The sequence below is a fragment of the Myxine glutinosa genome, chromosome 5 (genome assembly GCF_964187855.1).
Source record: "Myxine glutinosa chromosome 5, kmMyxGlut1.1, whole genome shotgun sequence".
NCBI lineage: Eukaryota > Metazoa > Chordata > Myxini > Myxiniformes > Myxinidae > Myxine > Myxine glutinosa.
In genome coordinates, this window is record NC_136265.1 from 8,377,420 (window position 1) to 8,395,779 (window position 18,360).

Genomic DNA, 18,360 nt, shown 5'->3' on the forward strand with positions numbered 1-18,360 from the left:
CCTGTGTGACCCCGCTCTATATGAGTTTTGACCTCCGCATATGAAAAGAACGAATAAATTAATGAATTTATGAATGAAAAAACCTTTATTTTGGAACTGCAACAATGGAGATAGAAAAGGTAAAGGAACATCTGATAGAACAGGTAAATGAACATTTGAAGTTGGAGTTGTAGGTACCGTATATGGGATTTGGGATGACACCTCTTCCTGCCATCGTACCCTGCTGTTTTTATTTTATTTTAAATAAATGTTGTCATTGTTGTCATTGTTGCGTTGTTGTGTTGAACAGCAAGGAGGTATGTCAGGCCAAAGAAGTGGTCATGTGTCCGCAATGTGACAAGCAGTGTCCCTACTGGCGCCTCTCGGACACCTGCTCCTTTGCAAAGGTGACAGTTCCACGTCTGAACTCGTTAACGCACCGTGTGGTTCCGCTCTCCATAAGGTGGAGACTTGATGAAAGATTACACCTGTTTGATTGACAGTCGTGCCGTTAGGGTTTCGAGGTCACGAGATGGTCAGGTTGTGCTGGGCATTCAGGTGTGCCGACCTCCATCTCAGCTCTACAGGGAAGAAGAAGCACACAAGATGCAGTTACTCTGCATTTGATTAATTTACCTGCACTTGATAACTTTTTGAAGCCTAAATGAGAAGGCCAAACATTTTTATTTTGAGGAATGCTGTAGTTCTACAATGAAATGTGTCGTTTCAGAGCATGTCATGTGACTTGCCCCTTGGTCTACGCTGGTTAAAGCACGACCGTGTAGATGATGTAGATCAGTAGATGATGACCACATCAGTGGATGACCAGATCAGTAGATGATGTAGATCAGTAGATGATGACCACATCAGTGGATGACCAGATCAGTAGATGATGTAGATCAGTAGATGATGACCACATCAGTGGATGACCAGATCAGTAGATGATGTAGATCAGTAGATGATGTAGATCAGTAGATGATGTAGATCATTACATGATGTAGATCAGTAGATGATGTAGATCAGTAGATGATGTAGATCAGTAGATGATGTAGATCATTACATGATGTAGATCAGTAGATGATGTAGATCAGTAGATGATGTAGATCATTACATGATGTAGATCAGTAGATGATGTAGATCAGTAGATGATGTAGATCAGTAGATGATGTAGATCATTACATGATGTAGATCATTACATGATGTAGATCAGGAGATGATGTAGATCATTACATGATGTAGATCAGTAGATGATGTAGATTAGTAGATGATGTAGATCAGTAGATGATGTAGATCATTAGATGATGTAGATCAGTAGATGATGACCACATCAGTAGATGATGACCAGATAATTAGATGATGTAGATCAGTAGATGATGTAGATCATTAGATGATGTAGATCAGTAGATGATGTAGATCAGTAGATGATGTAGATGATGTAGATCAGCAGATGATGTAGATCAGCAGATGATGTAGATCAGCAGATGATGTAGATCGGTTGATGAGGTAGATCGGTAGATGATGTAGATCATTAGATGATGTAGATCATTAGATGATGTAGATCAGTAGATGATGTAGATCAGTAGATGATGTAGATCAGTAGATGATGTAGATCAGTAGATGATGTAGATCAGTAGATGATGTAGATCAGCAGATGATGTCGATCCGTAGATGATGTAGATAATTAGATGATGTAGATCTTTAGATGATGTAGATCAGTAGATGATGTAGATCAGTAGATCTTTAGATGATGTAGATCAGTAGATGATGACCAGATCGCGGAATCACTCTGATGGATTAATTAACGTGCGTTTTGTTACCCGCAGATTAACCACATGTTTGATAACATGGCGACTGTCTTCTTTGCTGTTTTCATGTCGGTTTGGGGTAATTCTAGCACATTCATTCCCCTTATTATTCAATCCCCACATCATTTTATCAATGAAATATGCTGGTTCACTCATTCCTTTTGGAATGATTAATTTGCATACCTGTCCCTGAATGCAAGTTATGTTGAAGTTATCTCTCCACATTATTTTATTGTGCTGAAAGTTTCCATCAATGATTGTGTTTGTGTTTGTGTGTGTGTGTGTGTGCACGGGTGTGCTGGCTTATTTTCACACCTAGCTGCGTTATTCCTCGAGTTTTGGAAGCGAAGGAACATGGCTCTCATTGCTCGATGGGAGCTGCACACCTGGGGGGGTGAAGAGGTAAGAAATGTCACCCCCTAGTGGTGCATGTGAGTGCGTTCTGTCATCCGTGTGCAATTTATCGTCACACCCCCACGGTCCAACGTCATGTGATTCTAACTACATGTCACGTGACTGCATTACACCGTGACGTTAGGCGAGATAATTGCAAAACATACTGCGCAGGGTGTGCACACGTGATACATGCCACTTGATGTGCGTGTCCATAAAATAATTTGAACTCATGTACGTGTGCGTGCGTGCACGCATTTGTGTTGTTCTAAGGAGAATGGAGGAGCTCGTACATGTATCGCATGCAGGACAAGGACTTCAGGATACATCCGTGTACTTTTTTTTGTTTGTTTTGTTTTGTTTTGTATACAGAATCGAGGCTCGTGAAAGAGCTAACATTTATCACACAAACAAATCAAACAGACAAACAAAGTATATGAAAAGGGTAGTGGTAGACAAGATGGGGAGAAAAGGGGAAGCACACAAACACAACATTTGAGAGCAGGGACATCGGGAGATGTGTGGGAGGGAGATGGCTTTGGGGAGGAGGAGTGGGAAGCGGGGGGGGGGGGGGGGGGGTGGGAGAAGTATAAAACACAAGGACTTGGTATCTCTCCCAGGTTACTCCCTCCTCCGGTATGATATACCTGAGCCTCGTCCTGGAGGTGGGGTCGCTATCTTTATAAAAAAAACTCTCTTCCTCACTCGCCCTGCAATGCCCTCTCTCCACCTCACCCCCAGGAATACCTTTGGCAACGGCTTCCCCTTCGCTCCCACCTTTTGTTCATATGTGTGTTGTACCGTCCACCAAACAGTGATGACTCCATCTACATCTCGCTGTCTGAGAATATGGACCAACTTCTATCTACCCATCCTAACTCTCTCTTCCTCATATGTGGTGATTTCAACTGTCACCATGCCAGTTGGCTGGGGGTGGGTACCTCTCTCACCAGCCATGGCTCTTCAGCAAAGGACTTCTGTGACTCACTGGGACTGACACAATCTGTCAATTTCCCGACCCGGATTTCAGTCAACGGAGTATCTTCTCTTCTGGACTTCATGCTTCATGCTTCTGGCTCCAATCGGCTCTTCTGATCATGTGCTTGTTAAAGTGGACATCTCTCTGACCGTTCTCAGAGAGCCTCCTCAGCGTCGACGAGTCTGGCATTTCACTCAGGCCAACTGGCACGGTCTTCAAGCAGCCATCAATCATCTGGACTGGTCTGCCACCTCTACCGCCTCTGACATCAACTCATCCTGGGAATTCTTCCAAAGTAAATTGCTCTCTCTCATGCACAGATTTATCCCATCTCGTCTTCAGTTGTCATACCCTTCCTCCCGTCCATGGCACACGGAATCTTGTGGTGAGGCTATTGCCCAGAAACAACTTGCTTTCGTCTCCTGGAAAGCAAATCCAACGGAAGGAAATCTCATTTCCTTTCACAAAGCCCGAAACAAGTGTGTGTCCAACCTCAGGAGAGCCAGGAAACAATATCTCTCCGTTCTCAGGACCGAACTCTCTTATCTGTCTCCCTCTTCCAAATCCTGGTGGCGTCTGGTCAAATCTGTTTCTGGTGTTTGTTCCCCCTCCATCCCCTCCCTCACTTCAAATGGCCACACGGCTGACTCCGCACGTGAAATAGCTGAATGCCTCAACTCTGTGTTTGCCTCTAAATCTTGTGTCCCAAACCCATCCCTCTCGGTACCCACCATACCCAGCTGCTCCTGGACTCTGTGTCCTTTCCTCCTGACAAGGTGGAAAAGTTTCTGTCAACCCTCGACTCGGATTCTGCAACTGGACCTGACGGCATCAGCCCACGGGTCCTAAAATCCTGTTCTTCCGCTCTTTCACTCCCTCTCTCTGTTCTCTTCACCCTCTCTTTTGCTCAAGGTCATCTTCCATCTGCTTGGAAATCTGCCAACATCACCGCTTTGCACAAAAAAGGTGCAAAAACAGATCCCAGCAACTACAGACCAATCAGCCTTCTCCCAATTATCAGCAAAGTCATGGAATCCATCATTGCTTCAGACATGAAATCTTTCCTCTTCTCCAATGGCTTGATCTCTGATCATCAATTTGGTTTCAGACCTGGTCACTCTACTCTGGACATGCTGCTTCTGCTGTCTCAACAATGGATGGAGGTCCTCAATGCCAAACAGGAAATTAGAGCAGTCTCCCTTGACATATAACGTGCCTTCGATACGGTCTGGCACCCCGCTCTGCCCACCAAACTCTCCTCTTTTGGTATCCATGGAAATCTCCACGCATGGCTGGCGGACTTCCTCTCTAGTCGTAGTCAACGTGTGGCCCTGAATGGGTTTCTCTCATCTCCTCTTCCTGTTCAGGCTGGAGTTCCCCAAGGCAGTGTTCTGGGCCCTGTGCTTTTTCTGGTCTTCATCAATGATCTCTCTGACTCTCTGGAAAATCCTCTCTATCTCTTTGCTGATGACTCTACTCTCTGTCGCTCCATTCTTCATCCCTCAGATCGGCAGTCTGCAGCCTCCTCACTCTCTGCAGACCTGGACAATATCACAGACTGGGCAAACAAGTGGAACATGTCTTTCAATCCTGACAAATCTCACACTCTTACGATGTCTCTCCGAAAAGACCGACTGGACAACCCTCCCATCCACTTTCTGAATAATCCTCTCCAAGAAGTTCTGTCACTCAAGCTTTTGGGTCTCACTATTTGCCATGATCTTTCCTGGGAAAACCACATTTCAAATCTGGCCTCCAAAGCCAGTCGCCGACTGGGCATCCTCCGTCGTGCGAAGTCCTTCCTTGGCACACCTGAGCTCCTCACCACATACAAGGCTTTCATCCGCAGCTCAATGGAATACTGCTCTCCCCTCTGGGCTGGTGCTCCTGCCTCACACCTAGCTCGTCTTCACGCTGTTGAAACCAAAGCATTCAGAATCATTGGAATCTCCCGCGATGAAGCTAACTCCAAGGGCCTCTCACTCACTCACCGCAGGCAGGTTGGTGGTCTTTCCGTCTTCTACCGACTCCTCTTTGGCCTTGCCCCCCCCAGCTCTCTCTGGGCTCTGTCCCGCAAATATTCCTACAGGTCGCACAAGATCTGCCTGAAACCCTCTTATGGTTAAACTGCCAAAATCAAGACTCTCTGCTCACCTTCACTCCTCTTTTCTCCCGCCTCTGGAACAAACTCCCTCACTCTCTTCAATCCCACTCCACCCTCCAGGTCTTTAAAACAGCTGTTCACCACCATCTCTTATCTTCCCCCATCCAAAACCTTGATCTTTTCTACCCCTGCTAATTTCACCCCAATTCCACTTTTTTGAAATACCAACTTCTGTCCTGGAAGTCCTTGGTGTCCTTGTGTTTTATACTTCTCCCTCCCCGCCCCCCTTCCCACGCCTCCTCCCCCCAAGCCCTCTCCCTTCCACACATCTCCCTGCTCTCAAATGTTGTTTTTGTGTGCTTCCCCTTCTCTCCCCATCTTGTCTTCCGCTCCCTCTTTTTATATATTTTGTTTGTCTGGTTGATTTGTTTGAGAAGTAAATGTTAGCTTTCACGAGCCTCGATTCAGTTTACAAAAAAAAAAAAAAAAAAAAAAAATAGAAGAAGAACCAACCTGCCTGCGGTGAGTAAGTGAAAGGCTCTTGGAGTTAGCTTCATCGCGGGAGATTCCAATGATTCTGAATGCTTTGGTTTCAACAGCATGAAGACGCGCTAGGTGTGAAGCAGGAGCACCAGCCCAGAGGGGAGAACAGTATTCCATTGAGCTGCGGATGAAAGCCTTGTATGTGGTGAGGAGCTCAGGTGTGCCAAGGAAGGATTTCGCATGACGGAGGATGCCCAGTCGGCGACTGGGTTTCGAGGCCAGATTTGAAATGTGGTTTTCCCAGAAAAGATCGTGGCAGATAGTGAGACCCAAAAGCTTGAGTGACAGAACTTCTTGGAGAGGATTATTCAGAAAGTGGCTGGGAGGGTTGTCCAGTCGGTCTTTTCGGAGAGACATCGTAAGAGTGTGAGATTTGTCAGGATTGAAAGACATGTTCCACTTGTTTGCCCAGTCTGTGGTTTTGTCCAGGTCTGCAGAGAGTGAGGAGGCTGCAGACTGCTGATCTGAGGGATGTGGAATGGAGCGGCAGAGAGTAGAGTCATCAGCAAAGAGATAGAGAGGATTTTCAAGAGAGTCAGAGAGATCATTTATGTAGACCAGAAAAAGCACAGGGCCCAGAACACTGCCTTGGGGAACTCCAGCCTGAACAGGAAGAGGAGTTGAGAGAAACCCATTCAGGGCCACACGTTGACTACGACTAGAGAGGAAGTCCGCCAGCCATGCGTGGAGATTTCCATGGATACCAAAGGAGGAGAGTTTGGTGAGCAGGGCGGGGTGCCAGACCGTATCGAAGGCATGGAGATGTCAAGGGAGACAGCTCTAATTTCCTGTTTGGCATTGAGGGCCTCAATCCATTGTTAAGGCAGCAGAAGCAGCATGTCCAGAGTAGAGTGACCTGGTCTGAAACCAAATTGATGATCAGAGATCAAGCCATTGGAGAAGAGGAAAGATTTCATATCTGAAGCAATGACTTTGACTTTGACTTTGCTGATAATTGGGAGAAGGCTGGTTGGTCTGTAGTTGCTGGGATCTGTTTTTGCACCTTTTTGTGCAAAGCGGTGATGTGGGCAGATTTCCAAGCAGATGGCAGATGACCTTGAGCAAAAGAGAGGGTGAAGAGAACAGAGAGAGGGAGTGAAAGAGTGGAAGAACAGGATTTTAGGACCCGTGGGCTGATGCCGTCAGGTCCAGTTGCAGAATCAGAGTCGAGGGTTGACAGAAACTTTTCCACCTTGTCAGGAGGAAAGGACAGAGTCTAGGAGCAGCTGGGTACGACTGGGTACGGTGGGTACAGAGAGGGATGGGTTTGGGACACAAGATTTAGAGGCAATTAATAAATTAATACTTTTGCATTAATTTCAAGGTCATGTTAGACAGTGGACAAGCACGTATGTTACGTGGGGCTTGAACCCGGGCCCACCCACATCATGAACCAGGGATTCAGATGGGAACGCCAACAGACCGACTGTTTTCATTACTTTTCCACACGTCATGCAATATTAACTTTGATGAAAATGGTTTGATTTTTTGGGGATGTTAAGAATGATTGTTGATGAGGGAGTCATTGAGCAAGATGCTCCCAGCTGCGGCTCAGATTAGGTGAGAGATTGGGCCTAATGATATTCATATGACGATTATTATTGGCATTGCACGTGGTACATACATGGGAGCATCCATGGTACGCGTGTCTGTCTACACTGTCACTGATGATTCGCAAACAAGTGATGAAACCAGTTCGGCATCTGACGGGGGGTGTAGCAGTGGGTTTCTCATGTATGTGCTATTTGTGAATGTTTACACCTGTAGAGGAACCCAGGTGGGGTTTCAAATATGAAAGGGCCGGCCTAAAGGGTGTAGCAGTGGGATTCTCATGTATGTGCTACTTGTGAATGCTTACACCTGTAGAGGAACCCAGGTAGGGTTTCAAACAGGAAATGGACTAAGGGGTGTGTGGCAGTGGGATTCTCATGTATGTGCTATTTGTGAATGTTTACACCCGTAGAGGAACCCAGGTAGGGTTTCAAACAGGAAAGGGCCTAAAGGGTGTCATGAATGTGCTATTTGTGAATGTTTTCACCTGTAGAGGAACCCAGGTAGGGTTTCAAACAGGAGAGGGCCTAAAGGGTGTAGCAGTGGGATTCTCATGTATGTGCTACTTGTGAATGTTTACAGCTGTAGAGGAACCCAGGTGGGGTTTCAAACAGGAAAGGGCCTAAAGGGTGTAGTGAATGTGCTATTTGTGAATGTTTACACCTGTAGAGGAACCCAGGTAGGGTTTCAAACAGGAGAGGGCCTAAAGGGTGTAGCAGTGGGATTCTCATGTATGTGCTACTTGTGAATGTTTACAGCTGTAGAGGAACCCAGGTGGGGTTTCAAACAGGAAAGGGCCTAAAGGGTGTAGTGAATGTGCTATTTGTGAATGTTTACACCTGTAGAGGAACCCAGGTAGGGTTTCAAACAGGAGAGGGCCTAAAGGGTGTAGCAGTGGGATTCTCATGTATGTGCTACTTGTGAATGTTTACAGCTGTAGAGGAACCCAGGTAGGGTTTCAAACAGGGAAGGGTCTACCTTGTGCAGCTTCTCTTGTTGCTTTTTGCAGCTTTCTTTGGCAGAAAGAGCATGAGAGTTAATTTATTGAAATCTTAGCCAGCATTCCAGCCACCTGGTATAATTTATTATGTTGGAGCCGATTACCTGTTCCTTCCAGTTACGGATGAGGGATGTGATTGGGGCTTGTGTTTCGAGAGGGAAATTCAGGTAAATATGGACTTAGAACATTTTGTTAGAATAAAAACAATTGGGCATTCGATTGCAGGTTTTGCATTCTGAACCATCTCCTCCTGTCCGGGCGTTTGCACCTCTTTGTGACAGGTGCACTTGACGAGATGAAGAGCTTTACCTCATTGGTCGTCTGTCTCCGCAGGATGACCTCGTGCTCGGCCTGCTCACGGATGCCTTGCTTCTCAGGAAGCACGAGGGCGCAGGTCGTGCTCACAGCGGAAATGCAAAGCAAAAGGAGAACCAACGAGTTGTTGCACCTCGTCCACAAAAGTCTTGGAAAACAAAATTGCGGTTGTGGTTCTGGGTGTCTCTATGCAGTGCGGTGATGGTAAGTTTGTCATCATTTGGACACCTTGTTGCACACCTTTTGGTTTACAACGTTTCTTAGCTTCTGCACCACCGCAACATACCATTCAGCACATTTTGTGTAAAATGGCGAACTAAGTGTGAACTTGATGATTGTCCAGATAGGTATGGAACTCGGAGCCGCTTACCTTCTCGTGGCATTCCGAGTGATGCTTCGACAGTACTTCGCACACAGCGGGAATGGAGGAATCTCGATCTCATCCATCCTGGTAATGGGGTGCAGTGGAGCTCTCCACTTCTTCTTCATCGAGGTGCTTGGAAAGGTGTGTACATGCCAGGACTTAGTATCTCATTTAGGTGGCAGCAGGGGGTGCTGCATTGTAAGCATCTCCGTGTGTTCATTGTCCCCTGTTGCACCGCGGAGCGAAAGGGGGACTATGGTTTTCCCCTCCGTCCGTGTGTCCGTCCGTCCGTCTGTGCGGGCGTGCGTGCGTGCGTGCGTACGTGCGTGCGTAAGTGAAGGAGCGCATTCAAATTTGGTGTGTGGGTGCAACCCACGTCAAAATCCAAGATGGTCGCCGCCATGTATGTCTGATGCCATGTATGTCTGAACCTTGTGAGTGAAATATCTTGGAAAAATAAACGAACTACTAACTTCTAATCTGGTGTGTGGGTGTATCTACGCATAAGGGAGAACGCTATTGAAAATTGGGTCGCCACGTCAAAATCCAAGATGGCCGCCTTGCGTCTTCCACTTTGTCAACTCGCATCACTTCACCGACGAGGGACCTAGGCGTAACGCTTGTTATGGTTTGATTTTGTCCCATGCCACTTCCTGTCCTCTTGTGCACAGCTCTCCCCACTTTGTATATGCCATAGGTTGTCTGCCTGCTCTCTACAATGTTGTATTTAAAGAAACTATATATTTTCCTTGTTGGAATCCATATATTAATCCACCCATGGATGGTGTTGGATTGGTCTTCTCGTTTCCCTCGGACCCTCCCTGATCTATAACTGCTGCTGACCCAATTCCCATTGTGGTTAACAAATCCAAACTTCCTGTGTCCCTCAGATTTGCAAGTGCTTGGCCATGTGGTTATCAAAACAAGGTAACTGAGCTCCTCCTTTGTACATTTAGCTTTGTCAGACATGAAAACGAGTCTTTGAAAGAGAAAACTTTTGTTGACCTCATCAAACCAACCTGATGTTATCGAACCTGGTTGGGTTAACCTGCCACAGGGTAACCTGGTTAAAAGGTAGTTGTGGAATGTTTTCAGAACCAGATGACCTTTGAGAGACTTTGGTGACCTTTTATTGATTGTTAACCTGGACGAACAGAGTTAGACAGGTCCTTGTGTACATTGACTGCCATTGTTATCGTGAAATTGCACGTCATTTTGTATCGTTCACAGAGATTGGCAGAGAGAAACAACAAAGAACATTTGCTCTTCTTTACTTCATTTATCAATTCATTAACAACTTCAGTTCCATTTTCTACGTCGCTTTCTTTTTGGGCAGGTGAGCGCACTTTCCGTGCTGACGGTGACCCCACGTTATTCCCTCCGTGTTAGTGCAGTGCCCCCTTACTTTTTCGGATTCTTTATGAGACATCATCGTTTAGTAATTAAAAAACATAAAACCTCTGAATTAGACTCGTCATTCCTCGAACATGTATACTGTACTTTATCAACACATGCTTTTTTAGAGGGTGTGTGTGTGTGTGTGTGTGTGTGTGTGTGTGTGTGTGTGTGTGTGTGTGTGTGTGTGTGTGTGTATGTATGTATGTACGTATATGTGTGTGTGTGTGTGTATGTACGTGTGTGTGTGTGTGTGTGTATGCGTGTGTGTGTGTGTGTGTATGTATGTGTGTGCATGTGTGTGTATATGTGTATATGTATTGTATATATATATATGTGTGTGTGTGTGTGTGTGTATGTCTATATACAACAACAACAACATGCATTTTAAGGCCATTTTCCCTGCGAGAGCGGGGGTTAGCCTTGCGGGCCCCATGACAATCTTCTCCATTTTGCCCTATTTTCTGCATCTCTCCTTGTTAACCCCCTTGCCCGCATTTCTTCTTCCACCATCTTTAGCCAAGTCTTTCTCGGTCTTCCCCGTCTTCTACTTCTACTTCTACAAACCAAGTCAAGGGCCACGTGGTCAGGAGAACCTCGTCCCTTCCGGTCACACTGTGCCTATCGGCCGGCCTCAAAGACCGAAATTGTGACGGTGTCACCCATGTCTTTGGTGTCAATACATATAGACATGCCCATCATGTCTATATGTATTGTATATATGTGTGTGTGTGTGTGTGTGTGTGTGTGTGTGTGTGTGTGTGTGTGTGTGTATATGTATTGTATGTGTGTGTGTGTGTGTGTGTATGCGTGTGTGTGTGTGTGTGTGTGTGTGTGTGTGTGTGTGTGTGTGTGTGTGTGTGTGTGTGTGTGTGTGTGTGTGTACAAGTAGCGAACAAAAAATGTAAACCCCAATGTAAAATCACTTAATAGGACATTATGCCACCACGTGTAGCCAGTACGGCCTGTATACGTCGTGGCATGGGGTCCACCAGCGTCTGGAATTCTGCAGGAGGGATGCGGCACCATTCTTCCCCAAGAAAGTCAATCGACTTACACCTGTTTGATGAAGGTGGAAAACCCGCTATCTCGGGCGTCGTCCCAGAATATCCCATAAATGCTCGATTGGATGCAGATCTGGTGACTGAGAAGGCCATGACATGTGGATAACACCATTGTCATGCTTACCAAACCATTGGGCAACCACACGTGTTCTATACATGGGGATATTGGGGGGTCTCCTCTTGCAGCCATGTTAACCACAATTGAAGGTAAGTTCGTCACTCTCCTTTCCCTCGCATGTAAAGAACACCGCTATGTTTGGACTGAACGCCTCGGAGTGTTAAGCTCGTTTGGCTATCCGTTTCCTTGGATGATTTTAATCCCCAGGAACAGGACAATATGTAATTTGACGCAGTTTGTCGGGATTTCGGACCTGGCAACTCCCCGACCCGACAGCCTCAACAATATATAATTTAACGATTAGTAGTTTGTAGAACCGAAAGCCTTAGTTGTTAAATATTGTTTGTTTGAATATCCAAGTTAATTTTGTCCACATTTACAGGTTTAACGGACGGCCTGGTGCCTACGTACGACTTTTCGGGAAGTTTCGTCTGGAGGAGGTTGGTTGTTGGAAATTTTACATTATCTTGGACATATCAGGAATGTTTGTATGGAATCGCCATTCCTTTGTGATGCTGAAACCTAAGGATGAAAATGTTGATGGAGAGCCATAAACATACTGTTATGTCTGGTGGGGTAGTGATATGTAGAGCAGATAGATATGAATAGGTAGCGTGCTTCGTCTGTCGTGGTAAGGAATCTGACTTGTAATAAGCTTCATGTTTAGGCGTTTTGTCGGTTAAGATGTATACCTGTGGACATACCTGGATGTTCGTGTGTTAAATAGAGTAGGGATTAAAGAATAAAGCCCCTGTGTGTCCTCACCTGGTTAGCCAAACCTTTGTCCCTTTTGGCACTGCAGACCAACATAGACATTCCGACAGGTCCTTAGAGCAACACTAAGTAATTCCCTTCCCTGATGAGACTCTGGAAGAGAACCGGCAAAAGGAAACCAGGCCGGGACACCGCCGATAATTGCCGCCGCCACCTACACCTCTGGCGGGCCTATCCACCTCGAATAGCACGCGCTATGACCACGGAGTAGGGAGCGAGGTTGGGAGGCGCGGTGGGCGTGGGCCTGAGCGAAGCTGGGAGGTTCGGTAGAAGCGACTGATTGGTTGGCAGCACGCCAAGGCTGACGTCACCGCCCAGGAGATAGTAGCGAGCGCTGAACACGATGAGAAGAAGCGAGTTGGAAGGACAGAGAGAGACTTGGCAGTGAGTGAGAGAGTTGCCAGAGTTGAGGAGCGTGGAAGTTTTCCCAGCCAGAGCAGTTGGCAAGCGGTTCAGAGATCCTGGCCCTGGCAGTTGCGAGCAGTTGACCAGCTCGGTTCGCAGTTCACGGTTTGTTGGCAGTCCCGGTGAGATCCGAGTTGGCTTGTCGACCGTGCGCGAGGGTCGGCCTCGTGGTGCTCGGTGCTCGGTGCTTTGGAGCTTGGAGCGAGGCGTGCCGCTGGACGAAAGGAGCCGCGTGTGGGCAACGGAGATTGAAGACGACGGACAGATAAGACCGAGTTGCGCGTTCACAATTGCATGACAAGACATTTCTTTTGGTATTCCTTTCCCTCGTCTGTGTTTGAGATCTGTCATGTGGGGACGTCCCGATTAGGATATTCATTACCGGCGCGTACTTTTCCTGTCCTTACCTTTTTACTTTAATAAACCCTTATATTATTTTCTGTACATATACCTGAACGTAGTTTCCGTGTGGTTGATTTTAACAGGTAAGGCTGCAGGGGTCTCGCCTTTCCCCTCCATCCCGCGCACTTTGGTGTAGCTGTTGGTTTTTAGAATCCGCCATTGAGTTTTCGCCTCGGGGGCTAAGGCCTTCGCGATCGGCATCCGTGACCACCTGATATTAATCAAAGGCGGTCGCGCGACAATACTATGTAAGCGAAATTGAAGAACTTTCAACCAACAAGAGAACTGACCCCAGACAGGTGTCCACTCACAGGGTGCTTTACGTTTGGGTGGGAATTTGGAACTTTGACACCGGCACACATTCACTTACTCCTTTTGAACGGCACCACGAGATATTTCACGTCTACCAGCTGATGCTGGCGGAGGGGTCCAGAGCTTAACATCTCTGAAGACCCGGCCCACGAAGCACCCATTCAACAGTTTATAGTTGGTGGGTTGGGAATCAAACCCAGACTGGATAGCTCAAGTGGGAGTACACCACATCTGAGCTATCCGGTCGGCCCATACATAAGGCTTTAATTAAATGGGCATTGGTTGATGATCCAGAAACATTGAAGTTATTTACTCATGTTTCAAACTATGTGATCAGCAAACACCTTGTTGTATTTGTCTATGTTCTCAGTGCCATCCCAGTGGATGTCTCGTGGACCTTTGTACCCAACTGGCCATTGTCCTTATAATGAAGCAGCTTTTCACCAATATTAAGGAATATGCAATTCCGTACGTATTGGTACTCGCTCATCAATCATTCCTTCACTCACATTGTCTTTTCCTCATTCATTCACTCCTTATGTAACGATAGTGTTCTTCATAACTAATGAAGACTTTGTTGTTGGTACTCTCAGGGTGATGCGCAAGTCCTGGCTTAGGAGTTGGTCCTGGGGTGTCGATCGCAGCAAGCAACACCTGGGCCCCTTCATGCTCACCTTCGAGTACCTCGATATGGGTAAATACCAATTATAAGAATACGTCCTGGAACTAAACTAATCTGAACACAAGCTCTCGAGGTCGATTTACATCGTCTCCATGTTTGTTTATTCCACTTCTATTTCCCTCTTCCTAAATGTTCCATCTGCATATTTTTCCTTCACAAATGTCCATCCATTTTTCCCACGTTCACCTTCATTTCCTTTCCTCACCTTCTCTGCATGACTTTGGATTCTACACCTTTTACCCTCCCCATCACCCTGGTGTACGCTGTTTTATTTGTAAGATGTAAGATGTGCAGGCCATCACCAACAATCCATATATAGTGGAGGGAAGGTGTGTGTGGTGTATGTTGTATGTTTCATCTACTCTTCCGAGAGGATTTGATATAGGAAGCGGAAACTTTCAGGGATTAATGAAGGCACCCTGAAGGTGTGTTTCGTGAAGTTTCGTTTGATTGCATAAAATTTAGAAATGAAAAAGAATAAAATAATCTGCCATCTTGGCATTTTCTTCCTTTGGAAGGAGTGGTACGGCAGGGGCAATGGAGGGCGAGAGGCAAGTGCGATTGGAATTTTTTTGCGCATAAGCAGTGTGCATGTTTTTGGTTCACGTACATAAACTGGTGTTATTTATATTTTTATGCGCAATTGAGGAAGCGATCTGTTGCCTATAGACCGCCAAATTAACCCTTGGATGCAGTGATTGGGCCTCGGAGGCCCACAAGGTTTTTTTGTTGTTGCAAAAACTATGTTGTACAATTTTTTTTGGAATGAGCCTCATTTTCACCAACTTTCATGTTGTTACACAAGATTCAGTGACATAAATAAATAAAAAATTCATTCAGGCTCGTGGGAAAATGTGGGAAAATCTCGTGGGAAAATGTGGGAAAATCTCGTGGGAAAATCTTCATTCTTCACTTATAACCCGAAAATCCGACACCAATGCAGGCCTGGGGCCTTCGAGGCCCCGCATAAATGTTGTTGTACTACTACGTTATATCATTATTTTCTTGATATGAGCCTCATATGCTCCTATAACTTGGTTACAAATAATTCAGTCACAAAAACATGAAAATTAAAAAACTTTTACACAAATACGTACATTAGTACATTAGTGGGGCCTCCAAGGCCCAATGGCTGCGTTTATGTAGGATTTTTGACACCTGCATCTAAGATTTAAAGGGATTCACCAGAAGAACATATCGTATGCTGTAGAGCGGGTACTCTGCTGTGGTAGTAATAATCATAGATAGACTACCATGACCCCTTCCTGACCGCTCCTGTTGGGAGCAGGTGATTCTAGTTCAGATAATGTCCAGTGGTATTTACAGAAATGCAATTGGTCGCTCTTCTCTCCCTCCCTGTCCCCATTCCCACCCTGCCCTCCTTCTGACCCAGTGCTGCAGTTTGGATATGTGACCATTTTTGTGGTCTCGTTTCCTCTGGCCCCTCTCCTCGCATTCATCAACGACGTGTTCGAGATCCACTTGGACGCCTGGAAGCTGTGCAGCAACGTGAGGCGCCCGGTGGCACACAGGGCCACAAACATCGGTTCGTTCCCAACACAAATGTCCACAAAACCAATGTCACCGTTGGACATTCATTTCGGGTTAAGGGGGAGAGATGCGACCGAATCCAATAATAGGGACACTTGAAAACTGCTAAAAGTAATTGGACAACTTGTGGAGAACTGGAAAACCCACTTGATCTTTTCAGCTGCAATTGTCGTACACAGTATGCTAGAACCAGGAAATGGCATTTTCCAGCTGCGTGGGACAAACCACCATAGTCAGGTGACCCTTGTGAGCAGGCCACACCTGGCAAAAACTATGACATACATAAATATGGAGTTTTTGATTATTCTTTTTCCACCCTCCGGTATGTCCCATACATTCCCATCCCATTCCTTTTCTCATTAACCTCCTCTGTGTCCATAATCCATCACATAACGAAAGCACAATTACTGTGGTGATAACCATGATGGGAGGCAGGCCTCGTACATGATCTTGTGATGTGCTGCAGGTGTGTGGTTCAACATCCTCAAGTTTATCGCCATTCTCTCCGTGATCACCAACGCCCTGGTCATCGCGGTCTCCTCCGATTTCATTCCTCGCCTGTACTACACCTACCTCCGGCAGAGTCCTCATTCGGAGTCGTATGTTTACTCAAAGCAAAAACACTTCCGTTGCACGAAGAATCAAGTTTGACATATTAAGCTCATCCATGTTTGCCATTTAGTTTTTCACGAAAGACACTGTTGGTCATGTGCCCGGCGTCCCATATATGTCACAGGTTCAAATTTGGCCAAAGGCAGTGCCATTAGGGATTTGGATTGCAAGCAGCTTTCTCTTCATTTGCTTGGATTCCTATTTGCGGAGCTACTTGACGAGCATGGTCCTTTAATCATAAGAAAAATCCAAGGGTCGGGTTGTGTTGAGTTAGTAGATTCCAGTTGGTTGGTCATACGAACGATCCGCAAGGCCTTTACTACGTCCTTGTCGGCCAATTATTTGTTTGGATGGAAGTGTTACCTTCTATAAACCAAAAGTGTAGAATGTCCAGACGAGGTTAGGTTTGAGACCCCCTCCAAAAGGAAGGAAAAACAGTCTGGACGAGGTTGGGGTGGAGACCCCCTCCAAAAGGAAGTAAAAACAGTCCGGACGAGGTTGGGTTTGAGACCCCCTCCAAAAGGAAGTACAAACAGTCCGGACGAGGTTGGGTTTGAGACCCCCTCCAAAAGGAAGTATGAACAGTCTGGACGAGGTTGGGTTTGAGACCCCCTCCAAAAGGAAGTATAAACAGTCTGGACGAGGTTGGGTTTGAGACCCCCTCCAAAAGGAAGTAAAAACAGTCCGGACGAGGTTGGGTTTGAGACCCCCTCCAAAAGGAAGTATGAACAGTCTGGACGAGGTTGGGTTTGAGACCCCCTCCAAAAGGAAGTATAAACAGTCTGGACGAGGTTGGGTTTGAGACCCCCTCCAAAAGGAAGTATGAACAGTCCGGGCGAGGTTGGGTTTGAGACCCCCTCCAAAAGGAAGTATGAACAGTCCAGGTGAGGTTGGGTTTGAGACCCCCTCCAAAAGGAAGTATGAACAGTCCGGGCGAGGTTGGGTTTGAGACCCCCTCCAAAAGGAAGTAAAAACAGTCCGGACGAGGTTGGGTTTGAGACCCCCTCCAAAAGGAAGTATGAACAGTCTGGACGAGGTTGGGTTTGAGACCCCCTCCAAAAGGAAGTATAAACAGTCCGGACGAGGTTGGGTTTGAGACCCCCTCCAAAAGGAAGTAAAAACAGTCCGGACGAGGTTGGGTTTGAGACCCCCTCCAAAAGGAAGTATGAACAGTCTGGACGAGGTTGGGTTTGAGACCCCCTCCAAAAGGAAGTATAAACAGTCCGGGCGAGGTTGGGTTTGAGACCCCCTCCAAAAGGAAGTATAAACAGTCTGGACGAGGTTGGGTTTGAGACCCCCTCCAAAAGGAAGTATGAACAGTCTGGACGAGGTTGGGTTTGAGACCCCCTCCAAAAGGAAGTATAAACAGTCCAGGTGAGGTTGGGTTTGAGACCTCCTCCAAAAGGAAGTATAAACAGCCCAGGCGAGGTTGGGTTTGAGACCTCCTCCAAAAGGAAGTATAAACAGTCCAGGTGAGGTTGGGTTTGAGACCTCCTCCAAAAGGAAGTATAAACAGTCCAGGCGAGGTTGGGTTTGAGACCCCCTCCAAAAGGAAGTATAAACAGCCTGGACGAGGTTGGGTTGGAGACCCCCTCCAAAAGGAAGTATAAACAGTCTGGACGAGGTTGGGTTTGAGACCCCCTCCAAAAGGAAGTATAAACAGTCCGGACGAGGTTGGGTTTGAGACCCCCTCCAAAAGGAAGTATAAACAGTCCGGACGAGGTTGGGTTTGAGACCCCCTCCAAAAGGAAGTATAAACAGTCCAGGTGAGGTTGGGTTTGAGACCTCCTCCAAAAGGAAGTATAAACAGCCCAGGCGAGGTTGGGTTTGAGACCCCCTCCAAAAGGAAGTATAAACAGTCTGGACGAGGTTGGGTTTGAGACCCCCTCCAAAAGGAAGTATAAACAGTCCGGACGAGGTTGGGTTTGAGACCCCCTCCAAAAGGAAGTATAAACAGTCCAGGTGAGGTTGGGTTTGAGACCTCCTCCAAAAGGAAGTATAAACAGTCTGGA

General features: G+C 46.5%; 1 protein-coding gene across 2 annotated transcripts in view; it reads left to right on the forward strand.

Moving 5' to 3' along the window:
• Positions 1–18,360, forward strand: part of LOC137427977 (anoctamin-9) — a 58,919-nt gene that overhangs the window by 30,825 nt on the left and 9,734 nt on the right. For both annotated transcript variants that reach the window (XM_078777556.1, XM_078777555.1), the window contains exons 10-21: positions 290–386; positions 1,803–1,863; positions 2,104–2,186; positions 8,688–8,873; positions 9,013–9,174; positions 9,924–9,960; positions 10,264–10,369; positions 11,993–12,050; positions 13,874–13,971; positions 14,097–14,197; positions 15,579–15,731; positions 16,203–16,335. In XM_078777556.1, coding sequence (XP_078633682.1) covers positions 290–386; positions 1,803–1,863; positions 2,104–2,186; positions 8,688–8,873; positions 9,013–9,174; positions 9,924–9,960; positions 10,264–10,369; positions 11,993–12,050; positions 13,874–13,971; positions 14,097–14,197; positions 15,579–15,731; positions 16,203–16,335 — 1,275 coding nt within the window. The remainder of the gene's footprint in view (positions 1–289; positions 387–1,802; positions 1,864–2,103; positions 2,187–8,687; positions 8,874–9,012; positions 9,175–9,923; positions 9,961–10,263; positions 10,370–11,992; positions 12,051–13,873; positions 13,972–14,096; positions 14,198–15,578; positions 15,732–16,202; positions 16,336–18,360) is intronic.